The following is a 20,739-nucleotide window of genomic DNA, read 5'->3' as shown; positions in this document are numbered from 1 at the left end:
TTTTTTATTTTAAAATTTTAGGTTAACCTAATAAAAAAGTTAGGAGTTAAATAGAAATTCTTTATAATAACTTATTCTTAAATTAATAAACAAATGAAGTAATTAAATCAAATATTAGAACAATATTTATAAAATTATATCAATTATGAATAAAATAACTGGGTAAAATTTTTATTGTTTGTTATATCCTTATATAATATTTTAATAAATGATATCACAAGAATATTATTATAAGAAACATTATATAAATGATAGGTAAATATAAAGTATAAACCTTTAAGGAATATAATGGCTTTAAAATTAAAAATAATATTATTTTAAATAGAAATGTTTATTAATAAAACCTTAATATTGTAAATTAAGTTTAAATAATGTTTCAAATTTTTATAAGAATAAATGGTAATATATTATAATAAAAAAAGAATTAAGGGATTAATTTTATAGAGGGGAGATAAGATTTATCTTTTATAAGATAAATAATATTTAATATTAAAGACACTATAAATTTAAATTAAAAGATTAAATAAGAAATTGGATTTTAAGAAATTAAGATCTTTTTTAATTAAAGAAATCTTTTTAAAAATAAATTATTATTTATAATTATTAATAAATATAAAATTAAAAATTAATATATTTTATATTATTATGTTTAAATTAATGTTTAAAAATGCTAAATTTAAAGAAGATATTAAATTAAAAAAGGATCTAAAAGAATATGATGTTAAAATTATTTAAGATTCTAAGATTATTAATAATTAGATTAAATATTTTATTAAATGGTTTAATTATTTAAAAGAAAATAATATTTAAGAATTATAAGAATATTTTATAAATGAGAAAGTTTAGAAATTAATTAAGGATTTTCACTGCCAGAATCTTAACCAATTGAAATCCATGTAGTTGTAGTCGACGGCAATATCGGATCAAGATTAAAATTTATTTCCAAAAAAAAATGGGGGAGATTAAGGAAGAATTAATAGGAGGTTGTTGTGTCTTAGATTCTCTTTGGATCTCCTTTTTTTCTTTTTTTTATTTAATTATTTTTTATATTAAAGGATATTAAAAACCTTGTTTTTTATAATATCTTTTTGATGATGGAGGTGTTGAAGATGATTAATCTTTTCTAAAATATCTTTTTAATATTTTGTTATCTCTTTTTAATAATTATTAATCTTAGTTTAAAAAATAAAAAACATGTTTTTTATAGTATGATATTCTTTTTTTAATTAATTAAATTTAATATTTAAGTTATTAAAGTTATTTATAATAAAAATGTTATAATGAAGATGTTGTTTATGGGTGTAATGATTATATAAATTATTTTTTGGGAAGAATTTATAAAATGGTTTACCTGAGTGGGTATAATTTGAGTAAGGGGATTTAAGGAGTTTATAATGTTTAATATTTATAGTGTAATTTTTGTAAATTTCTTTTTGGTTTGGTTGTTTTTTGGATTGTATTTTAATAACATAATTTAATATAATAATGATTTAAAAAAATGTTATATTAAATAAGAGGAAAGGGATGTTTATTTATTTTTATTTTTTAAGGATAAAAGATCCTAAGGAAGGGATATAATATTATAAATTAGTAAGGGATAATTATCCTGGAAGTTTAAAAGAGATAGGGTGTAATGAATTGGTAGTAAAGAAACTATAATATATATATGATTTATGGATTTAATAGATTTAATTATATGATTAAGGATTATTTAAATTAGTTAGATTATAATTAAATTATGAGACATATGTGATTTATTAGATTTAATAGATTTATTTATAAGGAATAAATAAATTAAATTAAGTTAAATTATAATAATCTTAGATATTAAAAAGAAAGAAAAAAGAATAATTATATAATTATGTTGGTAGGTACATATGTAATTAAGAAAATATAATAACAAGTAAAACAAAGTAATAGGATAAGATGATGTGTATTATTATATTTAGGGAAGAATAAATCCTCTTTAAGATTATATATAAAAGGTTATCTATTTATATATGGAGGTATTAAGATATAATAGATTGTATTATTATATAACCATTATTTATTCTATTTTTTTTTTATAATAAATTAATCATAAATCATTCCTTTTTTATCTATTTTTTTAGTTTAATAATAAATTTATTCTCTTCTATCAGAGTCTTTATTGCTTTATTAGGGAATATCTTAATTATGGTATTTACTAGGTTATAATCTTTTTGAATCTATTTGATATTATTAATTTCTTTGTTTTTATATGATTGTTTTAGAGTTATTAAATCAATCATTAATTTTTTTTTATTAGTATTTCTTATTTATATAAGGTATTGGTATAGGGAGTAGGAGTTTATATAGAGTATAAATGGAGTCTTTAGGATGAATAGATGTTATAATATAGTATTGATGGTATAATAGATCACATATCCAATATTAAATCCTTAGATCATTCTATAAATCTTATTTATTAATATGTTGTGGATTACCTGTTTATATTTGGTGGATGATTAATAAATAATATTATCATTAATCCTTAACTTATTATTATAGATTATGGATTCTTTATTATTTAATATGATGATGTATTTTATTTATAAACTTATATCCTTATTATTAATGAAAGATCTATTAACAAAGATGTATAGACAAAAGTCTTGAAAATTTAATTTAATATAGTTAAGGCCTTGGTTTTTATTATTAATTTATTATTAGATTTGATTATTTAAAGCCTTAATTTCTTTAGGTCTTGATTTGAGATGCTAGGTAATTATAAAATAATTAAAGGTTACTTTAGATTAATAAATTAATGATATGTATATATCTTTTGTCCTTTATTTGATATATTATTTAACTATATTTAGTTCTTTTAGATCTAATAATTTTAATTTCTCTGTTTAGCCTTTTTGAATAATTAAAATACTATAATCTTTTTTATAAATCAATATTTATAAATCATTAAAATCTTTTATTATACCTTTTTTAAAGATTTTCTAAAATTTTGTCTTGATATCTATTTTTATTAATATTTTATTTTCTTTTTCTAAGAACTTTAGGATGCTTATATTTAAGATATTATTGATTTAAAATCCCATTATACCAAATGATTTATCAAGATTTATAATTAAGAAATATGGATTAAAGATTAAAGGTTTTATATTAAACTTATTTTAATAATATTTTAAATAAATTTTAAACTAATATATTCCTAATTTTATTAATTTATATAATGGTTTTATAATATATAATAATATCTCTTTAAGATATTTATTTTTTAATTTTAATGGTAAATATATAAAGATATATCTTTATATTAATGTTTTAAATTAGGTATATATTATTATAATATCTCAGATCATTATTATTATGCCTTACTAATAGAATATTAATATTAATATCATGATTAATTATTAATTTATTCTTTAGATTATAAATATATAGATTATAATAGATTCTTTATTAAGATCTTTATATTCTTATATAATTAAATGTAATTTTTTAAATAGGGTAGGTATGTTTTTACCTTTCACTTTTCAGATTATTCTTAACTTAAATATCATAGCTTTTTGGTGAAGAATTTTGTTATATATAATTAATTAGAATATCCCATTAGCAAAAAATATATTAAATTCCATTATATCTAATGCTTTATATAGCCTACCTAGAGTTGTAATCTTCCCTTTTGTTTATAATCAAATGATTAAGATATGATTATTCTTTTTTTTTATACTAAAATATATAATATTTAGATTTTTTTTAAGGATAACTTTATAATCCAATAGATTAAACCTTAATTTAAAAAAATTAATTATTAGTTCTTAAGCAGGTATTAATTTATCCTAGGATTGCAAATATAATTTGATATATGAATTATAAAATGTTAAAGTTTTTCCTAAAATATTAAATAAAATTATGATATTTTTATTTGTAATAATAATTACCTTATATGGTTCATTTTAGCCATCCTTCTTACAATATATGAATACTTTGTTTCCTAAAGGTAATGACATAGGTAAGGTTTTTTAGGTATTAGGTCTATTATATATATTTAATGTATTACAAATTATCTATTATACTTTAACCTTTTTAATCTCTATTATTATCTTCTGGATTACTTATGCTTATTATATTTGGGACAATATAGGAAATAAATCCATATTAATCTTTAAGTAGGTATCAAAGATTAATAGAATAGAGACAAGGCTGTTAAGATTTGCTATATCATTTATGACTTTAATTGCCATTTAGAGGTATAATGCCTAAGATCTTTAGATTTCTTTTAATATAATCTTATATATTTAATAAATTGGGTCATAGTATTCTTTGACCTTACTAATTAATTAATATACTTTGATAGGTATTTACTTATAGGTAATCCCGGTTAATTATGTTTTATTCCTAAATTCCATATTGTTAAAGTTCATCTTTACATTATATATAATAACATCTAAGGATTCTAAATAAATATTTATCTAGTATTACTTTAATATTTCCCAAATTTCCTTAACAGAAATTATTCTCAGGAATCTTATTACTTAAAAATTAATAACTATATCAATTATGTATAATATAGATCATTCATCCAGGTATATAACATCCATAATGACTTCATAATTAAAGTCAAGATCTAGATCCCTTAAACTAAACTTAAATTACTAAAGTATTTTACCTTTAATTTAACAATAATAATAAAACTTATTAATTTCCTTAATATTATTTATTTCAATATTATATCCTACCTTTTTTAATAGATTATAAAATTTATTAATAAATAAGTAACCAAATTGGATATATATTTTTTATAATTCCATCTCCATAAAATAAATTAAGCTACTTAATTAAAATCATAGATATCCCTATTTACATATGATAAAGATTATGATCCTATTCTTATAAATCAATTAGTTAATAATATTATTTAAGTATATTCCTATATAATCCATATTTTTAAAGGAGAATAAAAATGGAATATTAATCTTTATCATATAAAAATCTACTTTTTTAAATAGTGTTACAATTGTAGTGGTTCTTAGTAATTTGATTGATAATCTATCTTTAAAATGGATATTCATTTTTCCTATCCTATTAATATCTATTATTAACTACTATTCTGGATGTTCCTTGGTTAAGGCCAAATATTACCTTTTTCTTGTTGTAAATACCTGAGCCATTCCTATATTAGATATGATTCTTTGAAAGATATTCTTGGCATATTAGTTAAAGATAAAGGTAGTGTCAGCTTAAGATTCCTTTTTTATAAGTTACAAAGCTATGATGTGATATTGGAATACCTGATCGGAAAGGTAAATTACTGTCATAAATTGGTCATCTTCCTCATCTTCCAGTGTTAGTTCTGGGGTAGGTTCATTGTCTTCTTCTTTATCAATATCCAAATCCTTCCCATCAAATCCTTTATATTCTGTTAAGAAGGTTATATAACTTCCCTTTAATTAGTTCTATCTTACCTACTATGTTAATTTAGCCTTCTCCTGTTCTTATTCCAAATATTTGATAGATTAGCATCCCTTTTTTTTATATATCTAATATCTTTATTTCTATATATAATTTATTTGTTCTAATTTATATTTTCCACCTTTTTTATTATAATAATATTTCTAATTGATGTAAAATTGTTTACCATTGGAATTACTTTCTTTTTCTATTAGGAATTATCTGGTTTCTTTTATGTTCTTAAAGGTATTTATTGATGTTTAGAACTTACTTATTAGGTCTTTAAATTAGTAAAATGGTTCAAAAAAGGCATGTTACAATTGGGATACAATGTAACATGCCTTATGGACTACTATAATAAACTATTATTCTCCTTTGAAATCTGGTCCCAATGTTTATTAATATAATATGAATTTATCAAACATAGCTTAGAATATTTCCAAATTAGACTTACCTTTGTATTATTTCTCAACCTTTATTCCAAAAAAAGTAATCAACATCTAATTATAGTAATACTAAATCTTGTTTTGTTCTATATTAAAATATTGTTCTATAACAATATATATATCTATAAAATACTAATACTAAAGAATATTGTAAAGGAAGTAAATGGCTGTTTTTCCAGATAATATTATTGAAAATATTACATGGAATTGGGTCTATTATATTCCTATAATATAACATATATTTAGAAAGAACCTAAATTTGTTTTTAAACATATCATATACTTTCCTTATATAATTATTCTCTTTGTTCCATGCCTTTTTGAACTGTCCAACAATGGTAGGTAGGCATATCTTATTTTAGATTCTTATTAATAGAATATCATAATACATTTGTTCCTCTTAGTTATCAACAGGTATAGATATTTATCCATATCCTTCACCTTTTGGCATAGATAATTATCCTATCAGGAAATAAGAAATAAAGCCTTTTACTATATGTATGGGTTCTTATCCTTCTTACATTTATATTAGAAATGGTTGGTATCCCAAGGTTTAAGAAAGGTCTAGACTAGGGGTAATATATTAATCCCTTTTCTATCCTCTTTGGGGAGGTATTATCCTCCTAAAGATAGGATCTCTTTTCACTGTTAGATATGGTAATGAAAACAAGGGTACTTATCCAAATAGGCCAAGGATTATCCATAGATTATAACCTTAATTAAATAATAGGCTATACCCAGGTTAGAAACCCATATTAAAATACCCTAGATAACCTATTAAAAGATAATTAAATAAATATAAATATAAATATCCAACAAATGGGGGAGAAGAAAAGAATAATAAAAATACCTGTTAATTAGGCATTAACAGGTTATTAGATATTAGTAGGGGCTGTGATGGTTATGTTAACAAAGGCTTATTAGGTATTGTTAATAGATTGTTAATGGGGTTGGGTTGTGGGTGTAATAGCAAGTGGGGTAATATGGAATTAGAATTGGCCATTAATGATCTCTAAGACTAATATCTAGTTTTTGTTCTTGTTATATATGGTCCTACTTGTCTACCTTATATGCCTATTACTATTGGTGGTGTTGGTTATCTTGGTTAAAATGGAGTTTCAGGGGATTGTTAAGAGAAAATAAATAAGATAGGATTTCTTATTAGCATAGTTCTTCCAAATAATATTTATTATGCAAGGGATTTTATTACTACCTGGCCAAAGGTAGATATTGGTTAAGATTAGCTTTAGATCAACTTTAAATAAACCATTCTTTGGTTAATTATGATTATTAGAATTTTCCACACCAGTATGTCAAATTATTTTTATTTGACTATAATTAATTCCCTTATATCCCAAATAGGTAATATTTAGGTTATCATGAGGTTAATAAATATATTAGAATATCTGGTGTTAGCCTTTCCAATATATATGCTTTATTTCATAAATATATTTTTTAGGCTTAATTATAGATTAAATAATATTATTTTAAAATTATTAATTATAAAGTCTTTAAATTATTCTTAATAATTTTAGAGGGTCTCTTTTATTATTTATATATTAAATAAGTTTATATCTGTTGTTTTAAACTTTACAAACATCACCAATATCCATATTACTTTCTCATAAATATTTACCATATTCAGGTTAAATTGTTATCATTTAGTTATTATAAGATTAAATTAATTAACCAAAAAGAAAGGTTAACTTATGATCATTCTTAATAAGTTGATTAATTCTTCCTTGGCTATTATTAATTTAATATTAAAATTTTCTAGGTTTATTAAAGAAATAAATAATTATCCCATAAATTACTAAATAACACCTTATATTAAGATTTCTAATTACTTCCCTTCCAATATGGTTAACAATAATAAATATATATATGGAAGAGATATGCTATTATCACTTATATTATCATAAGATATTCTTCTGATTATAGTGGTAATAATTCTTCTAACCTTGTTAATCTATGTTGTTAATGTTTAATAATATTAATCAATATTAATAGATACATATATAATTAAGAAAATATAATAATAAATAAAATAAAATAATGAAATAAGATAATATATATTATTATATTTAAAAAAGAATAAATCCTCTTTAAGATTATATATAAAAGATTATCTATTTATATATGGAAATATTAAGATATAATATATTATATTATCATATAACCATCAAATTATAAATATTTCTTATATATTTAGTTATTTTTTCTTATAGTTTTTAAATTATTAATTTAAAATTATTTTAATAAATATAATAAAAGGATTTTAAGCCTTTCTGATAAATAAAAAATCTAATTAATTATTTAACCTATTATTAATATTATTATCTTTAAATTAAGATACCTTAGATTAACTAATTTAATAATGATTATATTTTTTAAAACATAGGTTTGTCATATATCTTTTTTATTTAATAAATAACATATTTTTTAATAATAATTTAAATAAAATAATAATTCTTAAAAATAAAGCTCCTTAACCTCCTTTTTTAGTTCTAAATAACATTTCTTTTTTTTAATTTAAATTATAAAATTTATAAAAATTTCTTTTTTATTATATAAAATATTAATAATCTAATATTTATAATATTAATAAATCTTAGAAATGATTTTATAAACTAAATTTTTATTAAAATAATAAATATATAATATTATCTTAAAGTTAGTTTCTTTAATTTAAAGAATTAAATATTAAGAATGTCATAAACCATACGTGCTTATAAGGATGTAGGACCTTAAAGGAAATGTTTTTCTTTGCTGAGGTGGGGTAATGGTAATGGGAATATATGACATATGATATAAATAAGTATAAATAAGGATATCCAGTTTTATCCAAGGAGTATAATATGGATAAATATAAATAAAAATAAGGGTATCTAATCTTATTTATAAAGGAAGTAATAATAAGGAATATTTATATAATTATCACATTTTTTATATATTTGGTTATTCTTTTAATAACTTTTTAATTATTAATTTAAGATTATTTTTTTAAATATAATAAAAAGATTCTAAACTTTTCTGACAAATAAAATATATTTAATTATTTAACCTATTATTAATACTGTTATTTTTAAATTAAGACATCCTAGATTAACTAATCCAGTAATGACTATACCTTTCCGAGGCATAGGTTCATCACATATAATAATCAATAAAAGATAATTTAAATTAATTATTACATTTCCTTTTATTAATTAAACTAAATAACATCTTTTAAAAAAGAAAAAAATAATATTATAATTTAATATTTTATAATCATATATTTATAAATTAAATAAAATATTAAATAATTAATTATAAAAGAATTATAAAAAAAATAATTTACTTTATTAATTAATAAAGTATAAGGGAAGAATATTCTCTGTTTAACTTTAAAATAAGATAAAATAAAAGGAAATATTATTTTATTTAATATTAAAATAAAAGGGAATAAAAGGTAATTAAAAAAAAGATATTAAATTATATAATCACAAATATTTCTTATATATTTAATTATTTTTTTTTATAATTCTTTAATTATTAATTTAAGATTATTCTATGACGAACCTATGTCTCAGAGAGGTATAGTCGTTGCTGGATTGGCTAATCCGGGGTATCTTGATTTAAAGGTAATAATATCAATAATAGGTTAAGTAATTAAGTACGTTCTATTTGTCAGAGAGGCTTGGAATCCTCTCATTATATTTAAAAGAATAATCTTAGGTTAATAATTAAAAAATTATAAAAAAAATAATTAAATATATAGGAAATATTTATAATTATATAATTATTCCTCCTTCCCTTTTCATCTTGAGGTTATTGCGATATGTTACGATGTGTTGCGATGTGTTGCGATATGTTGCATCTTAGCATATCAAATCGGAGTTTAGCTGTGATAGGTTGCCCATACTCCATCCTTCGTGGTCTCAACAAGGGTCCTTCGTGGCTGGTTTGTGACATATTCTTATAAGTATAATTAAAAAATTTTAAGCCTCTTTAATAAATAGAATTTATTTAATTATTTAACCTATTATTAATATTATTATTTTCAAATTAAGATATCTTAAATTAATCAACTTAATAACAATTATATCTTTTTAAGGTATAGGTTTATTATATTATATATAATATAAAAATATTTTTTTTAATTTTTAAAACTTTTTTAAAATAAAATTTAAAAAAATGACATAATATTTTAAAAAATCTCAGGCATTTAAAAAACACAGTCCGAAAACCACAGAATACTGTGTATATAAACTGTAATTTAGCGTAAAAACATTCAAAATGGACCGGGGTGGATTCTGTCGCAAATATGTAGAAATTTTGACACCAACCTTCGTATATCACACATAGTATCGCTGCAACAAGATCGTTACTTCTCTAAATTACACCATGCCCCCGTCCGAATCTCGCTTCACATCACAAAATAAGACAACGCAGGAGCGCATATCTACCAATACCGTCGGATTGGTAGCGTTGTCTGACTTTCGCAAACGACGTGCCGAAGTACTTGAGCAGCAAGAACGCGAAGTGCGAGAAGCTATCGTTACTGGGTCTCCTCTAGATACTCCCGACCGTTCTCGTACCGGCACCCCAGATGATACTAGCGACCCCCCCAATCCACGCAAAAAGAAATTGAAGAAGGAGAAAAAGTTGGCTAAGACTGGTGGGGCTAAATTGTCCTTCGGAGATGATGACGAAGATACCACTGGCAATGACAACGGAGGAGATGGGCGGGACGACCACGGGGAATCTCGAGAGAAGAAGCTCAAGTTCAAAGCAAACTCGTCTGTCTCGGTTGTTCCACGTTCGGTAACTAAATCAGCTCTCCGCCGGGAGGCAGCGGAAAGAGAAGCCCTACGACGCGAATTCCTGGCCCGCCAAGAAGCAGTCAAGATGACCGAAATTGCGATTCCTTTCGTGTTTTATGATGGCACCGATATCCTTGGGGGTGTTGTCCGTGTTAAGAAAGGAGATTTTGTCTGGGTATTCCTTGACAAAAGCAGGAAGGTCGGTGCCGATTTAGGTGTAGGTGAAAAGGCGAATGCGAGAAGGGAATGGGCACGAGTCGGAGTGGACGATCTAATGATGGTTCGAGGAAACATAATTATTCCGCACGTAAGTCTCTTATCTGTTCATTTGTCTCTTTGTTGATTCTATTATATCTATCCTACTCCCCCTCCTACTATTTCGGTGTTCTCTACAAAAATCCCGGGACATGTACCTAACCATGTTGGATATATAGCATTTTGACTTCCTGTTCTTTATCATGAACAAAGCCGTTGGCCCTACTGGTAAACTGCTTTTCGACTATCTTGCTGAAGTACCGGAACTAGCCTCGTCCCAGGATGTTAAAGGTGAGCAAGGGCAGGCTAAACAGCCATGCCAAATTGTTAGATCAACCAGAACGCAATCGGATATAGGTGAGCTCGAGGGTGCCTCAGACGACCCAGCTTTCACCAAGGTGGTTGACCGAAGATGGTATGAGCGGAATAAGCATATATACCCCGCTAGTGTCTGGCAGGAGTTCGACCCAGAGAAAGATTATCAGAAGGAAGTGAGACGTGATCTCGGCGGGAATACGTTCTTTTACTCCTGAACATCTGGGCGGGCCTCACTGACCAGTTAGCCATTCTTCGACCTCGACCCCGATAAGCCCGCGTAGAGGAATAGCTGCAAGTTCATATACGTGCTCGTCTGGTATCACTAGTCAGGAAAACTCGAGTTATGACCTTATACCTGTTTGAAGGCTACTTACGAAAAGCACTTTAATAGGTGATATTACCCAAGACACAATTTGGTCGCCAATCCGATCAATCCCAACACCCACCAACCTGGCCAAAACAAAAGTAGGCATAGTTGGTTACCACTCGACCCAAGCATCAGCGTGAAGAATTCAAACACGACCTTCTTCCGCAAACGCTGAGCTGTTTTTGTTTCCCAGAGCATTATCCCTAGAGTGGTAATATGGTACGAGAATGTTCCTAAAATTGCATAAAGCTGGCAGGCAACAACCCGACCCGCAAAGAGTGTTTGCCATGCTAACCAATGAGCCGGGATATAAAGGGACAGCGACGCCACGCTGAGTAGCCGTTGGCATTGGAGAATGGCTGCTAGGATAGGCGCAAATATTGTAGCTATATTGGAGCTTTGCTGTATCATCGCCCGGGGTTCCTTAGTTGAAGCAGCGATAATGGCCACCTTGGAGAGATCCATTGCGTTAGCCATGGCATACTTGTGGAGGGCAATGTGCTTGTCGGTGCCCGGCACCAGGACATCCGGGAGGTCGAATATATTCTGAAGGGAGTCGTCCCTCTAAATACCATGCCTCTTTTTAAGGGATGCATGTTTCACGCAGGAAGATGGGAAAATCGAGGTAGGGGTGTATGTGTGTGAGAGATGCAGTGCAACCAACCAATAACCACATCGGATTTCACTACCATCCTTCGTTTGAAAAGGCCTTAGATGGGTCTTTCAATTTGACGTATCGTGGAGTGAAGCTTTACCATGAGACCTGACTAGAATAGTATCCCGCCTCACGGCGCAAGCCTAGTCAACGCCATTCCGATGTAGCATAGGGAATGACAATGTGCTGCTATATTGCCGAATTATGCAATTGTGTGTCCACGTGTAGTTTCCCATTGGTTGTAACGGCCGGTATGAGAGGAAGATGGGGGAGTGGAGGATAAGTGGTGAATTTTGGTACACAAGTCAAGTGTAGCCAAAGGAGAAGATGGTACTGCCTCGAAATGGATAAACCTGGTAGATGTTTGTTGTACCCCCTTGTCTCTTCTATTGCCACTTGAAGTTCACGAGGGCTCATCAATAGGCCTATAGGCTTAGAATACCAAAACTAGGAACGAGGACACTTAAATTTAGGAATGTCCGGGTATTGGCTAGGCGAACGTAGCCGCCATCTCACGGACTTTAGAATCTAGACCCGCAGATCTCGGTAGGGGAGAAACACGCACGGCGTGCCAATTGCCCGGAACGTGCTGTGGTATGATTGCTGATTGGCCTAGCGATCCTTGTAGGGAATTGCATATATCCGGCACCGGATCACTTTTCGGATCGGGATCCAGTTTATATATCGTGGTCTTCTAGTCTCGGCACTGAGATTACTTACATACGATGTACGTCGTCCGAGAAGTAACATTAGCAAGTGGGAAATCTTATAATCTATCCCCACGTATTAACAGAAAAAGCGGGAATGATTTATAGACGCCCAGGCCTTTGTAATCGAGAAAATGGGTCAATGGTAAAAGGTTAGGTGTTTACAAATATACACTGATAATTCTTGTTGAATATTAACTTCGCTGCTTATAGCCCCTTGAGAGGTAGAGCGCAATTGTATTTTACCATGTGTTTTCTACAAATGAAACCAACGCGAGAGATGAGAGCACTGCCCACTGCCCATGCTTGGGAGGTTGGAAACAAAACCCTAAAACTACAGATGCTCTCAGGGGTATCGTGAGGCCACTATGCTAGTTGGAATTCTACGGCCCGGCTTGATATAGAGTACATATCTTTCTATAGTATGAAAGATAATCAAGATCGACTGGCTAAACACATTTCAGCGAGAAACGGTGACGTGGTTTACCAGTTCCTACGCCCGCCGCGACCACGACCACCAAACCCGCCTCCGCTTCCGCCCCGGCCCATTCCTTGCTCATAGCCAAAATTCTGTGCTTGATTGCCGCCAAACCCCTGGCCCGGTGCTCCGAAATTCTGATTTTGATTGCCTTGACCACCCGCGGCATTACCCCCGGGGTTTTGCATACCCGAGAACATAGCAGACATAGCTGAGGCATCCATCTGGCTCGGGTCAAGCCCCGACGCCATCATCTGCTGCATCATAGTTTGCATCTCGGGAGGCATGCCGTCCATCCCTGGCATATTCGCCATGGAGCTTGTTGTACCTGTCCCGCTCATCCCCGGCATCCCACCCATCATCATCATTTGCATATCTTCCATCATTTTCTTATTATTCTGCGCGATCGCGTCCGAACTGTATTCGTTGCGCACGTTATCCTGCTTAGCAGCGTAGAGGGCCCAGGTGAACTCGTCGAAACCGTAGTTGAAGTAGTCGCTTAGGTCGGTGCCAGGTTTTCTCCAAGGCTTATCGTTCTCAGCTAGATCTTTAATGGCATATGTTAGTCGTGGGCGCGTAGAGGTGAGAAGAGGATGGGTGGCATGAAACGAACCTTCATCGATATTGACTTGTGTGATAGGTTTTCCTACGGGTTTATAGACCGGAATTGCGTTCACATCTACTTTGGATGTGGAGACAGGAGGTAGCTCGGAACCCGATGAAGCGCGCGACGTCGTATCCTCCTTCTTGACAACAGCGGGCTTAGTCGTCGCGTCACTTGACGCCGACCTTTGAGGAATGTTTCGTATGTCGCTATACCGCGATTGGCTACCGAATATGTAAGTAGAGTTGATGTTGATAGAGGGTAGGAGAGAAGGGATGACCCACGTTTGCGGAGGAGCGTTGGTGCCGTCTTTTCTTTCTGTAATTATGTCTATGTCCTATAATTCGGATGTATTAGTTCAATCTACATATATACTGAAGATGCTGATGGAATAGGTAATCTCCCATAATCGCAGTACGTACCGAGTCATCCTCATCCATATCAGCGCCCTCATCCTCTTCTTCGCCTTCTTCTAGATCTTCTTCATCGTGCTCCTGCTGTTCTTGCAACTGTGTCCGCGATTGTATGGGTATAGTTGCGTCGGTAGTGTTGGTTGGATCTGTATGGTTTTCATGGGTGGTAGGCTCATCGGGAACGTAGAAATCGTCATCATCGTCAATATCCATTGTATTTTCAGGGTCCTATGAGTTGCGAATGGTATGTGTTAGGTAGGTAGCTGTAAAATCCGAATGTCGAGGGTGTCGCAAAGAATGTTGTTCGCAGTTCTGCAGGGTTATCTTGTAGAATGTGGGGATGTAAAGTAAAGATTCCAAAGGTTAGCTACAGAGTGCTAGGGCAGGGGGAGGGGAGTGGGCGTAGAGCTGATTGGAGAATTGGAATTAGCAACATTTGAATGCTGCATATGGGTAGGTAGCTACTGCTTACCTAGGTAGTCGCGAAGCTATGGCCAGGTTATAGCTAGGCAGGTACCTACCTACCTAGGTAGGCACTGTAGGTAGGCATCTAAGATACCTGTAAGCTAGCAACTGCCAAGGAGATAAGGTACCTACGGGAACATGCATACACGCTAACACCATATCGGAACGCGACTCAAGCGCGGAAAGGAAGAAAAATAATCGCATTCTCACTTCCAAGGTTTCCTACATACATTCAACTAAACTTATTCACCCTTCATTTCATCATCGCCTCCTCCACACATATACATAAATACGCTCACTTGCATACACCCCATGTATAAATCTCCATGCTCTTGGGTATGATAGGTTAAGAGGTATGTGAATATGTCTTATAATGCATATTATATATTTTTACTTCAAGCAAACAAAGGTGGATGCTAACTGCGTGCTCAGGAAACACCCAACATTCCACACCAGCCATCATGGCCCTATCAAGATCAGCTAGTGGTCCTGGTGGCCTGTCCATCAATACATCTTCAGCCAATCTTTTGTGAGTATATATTCTCTGGTCCTTTGTTCTTGTCCTATAGCCATTACATAGACTGGCCTCTCCCAGCCTAACTTCCTGCAACGAACCGAGTCCCCTTCACATATACGTCATAAACAGGAACTAACCTTGAACGCGCAACACAGTGGTTCCGCCAGCAGCCAGCCTTCCGCACCCGGGGGTCTATTCGCGAATACATCGACTACTCCCAAGCCGTCTGGATTATTTGGTAACGCTGCGTCCTCCATGGCTACCACCTCGCAATCACAGCAGTCCGGTGGTCTCCTCGGCTCGACCTCCACCGCAACAGCGCAGCCGCAACAAACTGGAGGCCTCTTCGGCAACCAACAGCCCGCCCAGGCGCAAACACCACAAATACAAACGCAGAACCAAAGCACTGGGGGGCTCTTCGGTGGTAACATGGCTAGCCAAACCGCGTCTACAGGCACTGGGGCTTCTGGGGGGTTGTTCAGCAGCTCCCTGAAACCCTCCCAACCAACAACCAACAATACTGGCTCGACTATGTTTGGCCAGCAAGCCCAACAGAAGCCCAGCCTGTTGTAAGTAAAATTTACCATCTCGCGTCGTGTCCTCTAACTTAGTCTATAGTGGCAGCGCTCTCGGCCAATCTACTCAACCACAACCGAATCCTCTCGGACAATCACAGCCGCAGCAGTCTAGCATCGGCTTAGGTGGCTCACTCGGCCTCGGCCTGACGATGGGACAAGCAGCAGCTCAACAGACGGTACCCGGTGTACGTATCGACGTGAGCAATTTGAAGGGTACTACACGGTTCAACGATCTTCAGGAGGACTTACAAAAGAAAATCGAGAGCGTTGATATGTTCATCCAGCAGCAAATGAGAAATAAGGAGCAAGTCGATTCTTTCATCCCTGGCCATAAGGAGATGCTTGAGAGTATCCCCAGCGATGTTGGCTTTGTCGCCAAGAAATATGATAGTGCACACAATGCGCTTGCCTCTGCTGCCCAGGCCATTGAAGCAGCCCGCGGTCTAGTTGCACAGGATGTAGATCACGCGCGTCTTAGCTTTCGAGCCATTGACAATTTAAAACTACCCGAGCAATACCATACAGCTGGTATATGGTCACCCAGACAACAACCGGCGGGGACAGCCAACACGGAAGCGGATGGTCAGGATCTTGTTAGCTTCTTTTCTAAGGCCGCAGACGAGATGGAGGAGCAGGTGAAGAGATATAACAGCAACATGTCAGAGATCGAAACACATATGCATGGCGTTTCCGACGGTCTCGTGGAGCAATTACAAAAGATGATGGCGAACAAAAATGGCACATCGATCGGTCCCAACGAAAGGGCCCAGGAGCTTAGCGCTGTGCTTAGGGAATTGCAGCAGGGTATCCTAAAGGTAGCCAGCGATGTAGCCAGCGCGAGAGAAGACATGACCCAGCTGCAGCTGGGTAATTTTATTAATAACGATGGCGATCGTAACGGCATGTTCTAGGCATAGTAGGGAGCATTGATGTAGATACCCCAATAAAAATTTGGTACGTAGCCTCGTACCCGGTGGGGAGCACTGTTAGACGCTATGGCTTCGCGAGCGCTCTCGAAAAGAATCTTACTATATGATGTCTAGCACGTAGTTATCAATCCTACGGAAAATGCGTCTATAGATATAGCTAGGAGATAATAGATGAGCATTACTCTCGAGAGTTGTAGTTGTTACGTGATGTGCACTTGCTAGGTATAGTTAATTATTCTCAAGTAGTTTCATTCCTTGACGATGATGGGAGCAACATATTCTACCCTTTATGATACATGAGCATTTAGTGTGTGGAGGTGAAAGGGCACAAAGGTATTATAACGTGTGAAAAGGATACGAGTCTCAATACATAGACATGTAGCCTTACCCGAATCTGAACAAATAGTTACCAAAGAAGCACCCGCCAACGCCAACCATTCAAAACCTTTATATCCTCTTCTCCGAGACCTTGCTCTCCCCTCTCGACTTTGGCCATGAGCCGCTTCAACCGTTTCGAAATTGTCCTAGCCACTCGTAACGACACTTCGCTCTGGAATACGTATAACACTGCCAGTACAAAAAAGGCCACCGAAGCAAGTTTACTTTTGCCATGTACAGAGTCCAGAATCCGGCCGATTAGCGACTTACTCCTCTTAAATGCGTACTCGGTGTCATTCGCCTCGTTATCCTTTTCGGACCGACGGAAGATCCTACGAACCGCGGGTATAAATGAAGCACTAAATAAGTATGAGCAGCTAGGAACACATGAATTATAACATGCCGTAAGTGAAAGGGTTAGGGGAGATGAAGAGGTACAAGAAATTCGAGATGATGGAATTATCAACATCCCAAAGGCTATCACAAGGACACTAAACTCACACAATACCACCCAACAGCCAGCGACGCCATCTATGAGATTCGGTTGTCTTAACTAGGTCGGACACCTCACTACGCAGTGCCTGCAAGTCGCTCATGACGATACCCCTCTGCGCTCGGAGGCGGTGTTCGCTGGCGGGGTCGTCATATCGTCGCCGTCTCTGGAGGGTGAGATATTCTCCTAAGGAGAACTCACAAGCTGTTTTTATGGATCGGATGTCGGTCCCCGCGAAAGGCGTAGAGATGGGACGTTCTAATCTAGCTTCCGGCGGCATCGAAGCCGAGATTGGAGCGGGGGCCGAAGCTGGAGCCGAATAAGACGGCGTCGGCACTGTTTGTTGGTATTCCATTGACCTTGAATTTTCGATAGGTGAGTAAAGGAGTGAGGAGACTACTTGGGTAGGATCGGTAACGTCATTTACCTATTCGCTCTATATAATGACTCACTCAAGACACGATAGGATACCAAGGCGATTAATCACGATACATTGACCTTATTTCTTTAGTAATAATTGCCTGTTGGGTGAGTAGGTATTATGAGATGAGGGCCCGAAGATCAAACCGGTGGCTGGGACCGCGGGGTAGTTTTCGATCAGAACTTGGATGCTCGGCAAAGTTGCCAGGATTGGGAACTGGATGCAAGGTAAGCGTCACATATCTGCACCCTAACAGAACGCCACTGATAATTGTTGACCGATCGATCAGGTACAATCAACCCGCAGGAAGAACCGAAACACTTAAGGAACATTTAATCGGATAATCTTAAACCTAGGAATTAAAATACATTTTAATATTTGCTGGTTTAGATTACCTTGAAAAGGTATAAGTTGTTAGTCGAAGAATAGACTAATAAGGTAATTAAAAAAAGGAGAAAAGAGAAAAGGAGTCCTTAGAATTAAAAACAAGCCATCTATTGGATACGAAGTATAAATATAATGTACTCGATATTTTAAACGTAACTTTTCTTATAATCATTATTATAAAATAGAAAGTCTACCATTCCTAACAATCTCCTGCTTTCTAAGACATATAACATAACGAAAACCGCTTATGACAGGAATACGTTACAGTTCTTCGCGTTAATAAATGTATGTAGTTTATATTTATATCTTGACACGCTGACGTTTTGTTTATCGGAATGAATTATTACCTTAATTCAATTTTCGTTATAATAAGAGTAAATGTGAACACTTCGATAAGCTAAAACTTCACAGGTTTACACTCAAATTATTATTTTCTGTACCCTGTCTATTGATAGGCTGTATTTCACTACATTGTTATGTTGGGTGTTGTAGAGAACATTGTGGCTTATTATGTCCGATTATTTATAAATACTGGTTGTGGAAGATCGACATCGGCTTGGAGGGTAACGGTAAATTATCGTTTTAGCCACGAATGGCGCGCTAAAGGGACACTCAATCTTGGGGGATAAAATTTACCTTTATTGTTCATAATGATAATACACCGTTAGAGAGTGGGAGGGGGTAAAGGATTGTGCGAGCCTTCTAATATATACACGGGGCGGATGAAAATTGGGAATCGGAAGACTCGGAGTACTCTAAGACATTGGCCATCCGCCAGTTGTACTCACCCCTCTTCATCATCCACGTAGATACGTATCGTGGGCTGGAGCACGTGACCATCAGCAGACTGGCTAAGGAGAAGATCGGACTACTTCGGTAGCTACATCGTCCGTGGTCAGCCCATGCCGGAAGAGAATAAATATGGCGTTGGGGAATACGTGTATTACTAAGATGGTGGGTGACGGGTGTGGATATGCATTAAGTATATACATGTACCTAGGGATATATATCTGCACATGCGGATGGCTGCTGACGCCGAATCCGAGCGGCATGACTTGCCGCACAACCTTCCTATTCTCCCCTTGCTCCGAATATGCCGGTCTGGATTGTCCTGTCGACTGGGGGTTCGATATCGGACCGTACTCACTGTTAGTATGATGCAAGTAGGTTCCTTTATTTTATTTCACGATATCTTCTGCAGAATATCGAGAAGACACGAACGAATTTTATTTTGTCATGGGTAATCTCGACCCGCGGTACGTTACGTGTAAACCTTTGACTAGACGTAAATGGGCGTGTGCGAATTTCAGGATAAAGGATTCGGGCCGCCCCCTTTAATCCGTTGTTGCCGAGACTTTCGATGGTGCCCCGAGGAAGACGTACCTACCGCGTGTATCTATGTGTATACTGAGTACCTAGATTACATATCTACATATAAACAGCGGCCTATTTTATCTACATATGTAAATCCAATAATACTTAGTTCTGTAACGGATATATACGTCCGGGTAATCCGGCCGACGCGGGCGCATACAGTGTATAACAAGTCCGCACAGTTTGATTCCCTCAGCGACAAAAGGGTCACATTGTAATGTTTCCCTCTTGGATGAGAGGTTCTCGATGTTGAGGTGAGTGCATTTACAATGATATCGTACCTAAGTAAGTAACTATAGACACCAAAGCTGCTGATAAAACCTGAGCATTTAAAACAAGCAGCGGGACAAGCTGACGAGGTTATGTGTTTTCGGTCGCCGCATTGTGGATTATCTATTTATATACCACGGTAAGTACTCGAGTTACGGACTCCGCCATCTTACATCTCACGTCTCACGTACAAATACCTGGTGACCTAGTAAGTCAACCGAGGCGATAGACATAAGTGCCTTTTCTTTTTCCTTTTTTTTCTCTTTCCGATATATATATTTTTCTTTTTAAATGCGCCTACTATCTATATTTAGGATAGGGAGGGGGAGGTGGCAAGCCGAATCGGTCTCGTCGAATTTACTAGATGCATTTACTATACTTCTTACCTAGGCATTATGACATATTTCATTTTCATCTGAAAATATTCGGTATTTGGATGAAAGAGAAGGAACA

At 33.5% G+C, this 20,739-nt stretch overlaps 4 protein-coding genes across 4 annotated transcripts; 2 read left to right on the top strand and 2 right to left on the bottom strand.

The window, feature by feature from the left end:
* Positions 1–10,164: 10,164 nt before the first annotated feature.
* On the top strand, positions 10,165–11,556 carry F4822DRAFT_86098 (XAP5-domain-containing protein). The gene is made up of 2 exons (XM_051464091.1): positions 10,165–10,984; positions 11,112–11,556. Exons 1-2 carry the CDS (start codon positions 10,259–10,261, stop codon positions 11,463–11,465), a joined length of 1,080 nt encoding a protein of 359 aa, XP_051309488.1. The 5' UTR covers positions 10,165–10,258; the 3' UTR covers positions 11,466–11,556.
* A 1,576-nt stretch (positions 11,557–13,132) lies between these two features.
* Positions 13,133–14,887, bottom strand: F4822DRAFT_421537 (Fip1 motif-domain-containing protein). The gene is made up of 4 exons (XM_051459806.1): positions 14,484–14,887; positions 14,346–14,398; positions 14,071–14,285; positions 13,133–14,004 (listed from the first exon to the last, which is right to left on the bottom strand). Exons 1-4 carry the CDS (start codon positions 14,685–14,687, stop codon positions 13,463–13,465), a joined length of 1,014 nt encoding a protein of 337 aa, XP_051309487.1. The 5' UTR covers positions 14,688–14,887; the 3' UTR covers positions 13,133–13,462.
* A 243-nt stretch (positions 14,888–15,130) lies between these two features.
* F4822DRAFT_421536 (uncharacterized protein) lies at positions 15,131–17,153 on the top strand. The gene is made up of 4 exons (XM_051459805.1): positions 15,131–15,292; positions 15,372–15,468; positions 15,612–16,025; positions 16,075–17,153. Exons 2-4 carry the CDS (start codon positions 15,401–15,403, stop codon positions 16,943–16,945), a joined length of 1,353 nt encoding a protein of 450 aa, XP_051309486.1. The 5' UTR covers positions 15,131–15,292; positions 15,372–15,400; the 3' UTR covers positions 16,946–17,153.
* F4822DRAFT_421535 (uncharacterized protein) lies at positions 17,120–18,691 on the bottom strand. Its single transcript, XM_051459804.1, has 2 exons — positions 17,843–18,691; positions 17,120–17,700 (listed from the first exon to the last, which is right to left on the bottom strand). Exons 1-2 carry the CDS (start codon positions 18,187–18,189, stop codon positions 17,370–17,372), a joined length of 678 nt encoding a protein of 225 aa, XP_051309485.1. The 5' UTR covers positions 18,190–18,691; the 3' UTR covers positions 17,120–17,369.
* Positions 18,692–20,739: the final 2,048 nt, after the last annotated feature.

This window comes from Hypoxylon trugodes (genome assembly GCF_022578975.1).
Source record: "Hypoxylon trugodes strain CBS 135444 unplaced genomic scaffold F4822scaffold_11, whole genome shotgun sequence".
Lineage (NCBI taxonomy): Eukaryota > Fungi > Ascomycota > Sordariomycetes > Xylariales > Hypoxylaceae > Hypoxylon > Hypoxylon trugodes.
Note: the sequence above shows the minus strand (reverse complement) of the source record. Positions and strands in the feature narration are given on the sequence as shown.

Excerpts from the sequence above, each read along its gene's own strand:
- F4822DRAFT_86098 (XM_051464091.1), top strand. The coding sequence starts at position 10,259 with ATGCCCCCGTCCGAATCTCGCTTCACATCACAAAATAAGACAACGCAG. Across the intron at positions 10,985-11,111 it reads GAAACATAATTATTCCGCAC|CATTTTGACTTCCTGTTCTT; the intron begins GTAAGTCTCTTA and ends TTGGATATATAG.
- F4822DRAFT_421537 (XM_051459806.1), bottom strand. The coding sequence starts at position 14,687 with ATGGATATTGACGATGATGACGATTTCTACGTTCCCGATGAGCCTACC. Across the intron at positions 14,286-14,345 it reads ACCAACGCTCCTCCGCAAAC|CCAATCGCGGTATAGCGACA; the intron begins GTGGGTCATCCC and ends CATATTCGGTAG. Across the intron at positions 14,005-14,070 it reads ACAAGTCAATATCGATGAAG|ATCTAGCTGAGAACGATAAG; the intron begins GTTCGTTTCATG and ends ATGCCATTAAAG.
- F4822DRAFT_421536 (XM_051459805.1), top strand. The coding sequence starts at position 15,401 with ATGGCCCTATCAAGATCAGCTAGTGGTCCTGGTGGCCTGTCCATCAAT. Across the intron at positions 15,469-15,611 it reads ACATCTTCAGCCAATCTTTT|TGGTTCCGCCAGCAGCCAGC; the intron begins GTGAGTATATAT and ends CGCGCAACACAG. Across the intron at positions 16,026-16,074 it reads CAACAGAAGCCCAGCCTGTT|TGGCAGCGCTCTCGGCCAAT; the intron begins GTAAGTAAAATT and ends CTTAGTCTATAG.
- F4822DRAFT_421535 (XM_051459804.1), bottom strand. The coding sequence starts at position 18,189 with ATGGAATACCAACAAACAGTGCCGACGCCGTCTTATTCGGCTCCAGCT. Across the intron at positions 17,701-17,842 it reads TGGCTGTTGGGTGGTATTGT|TGCTTCATTTATACCCGCGG; the intron begins GTGAGTTTAGTG and ends ATACTTATTTAG.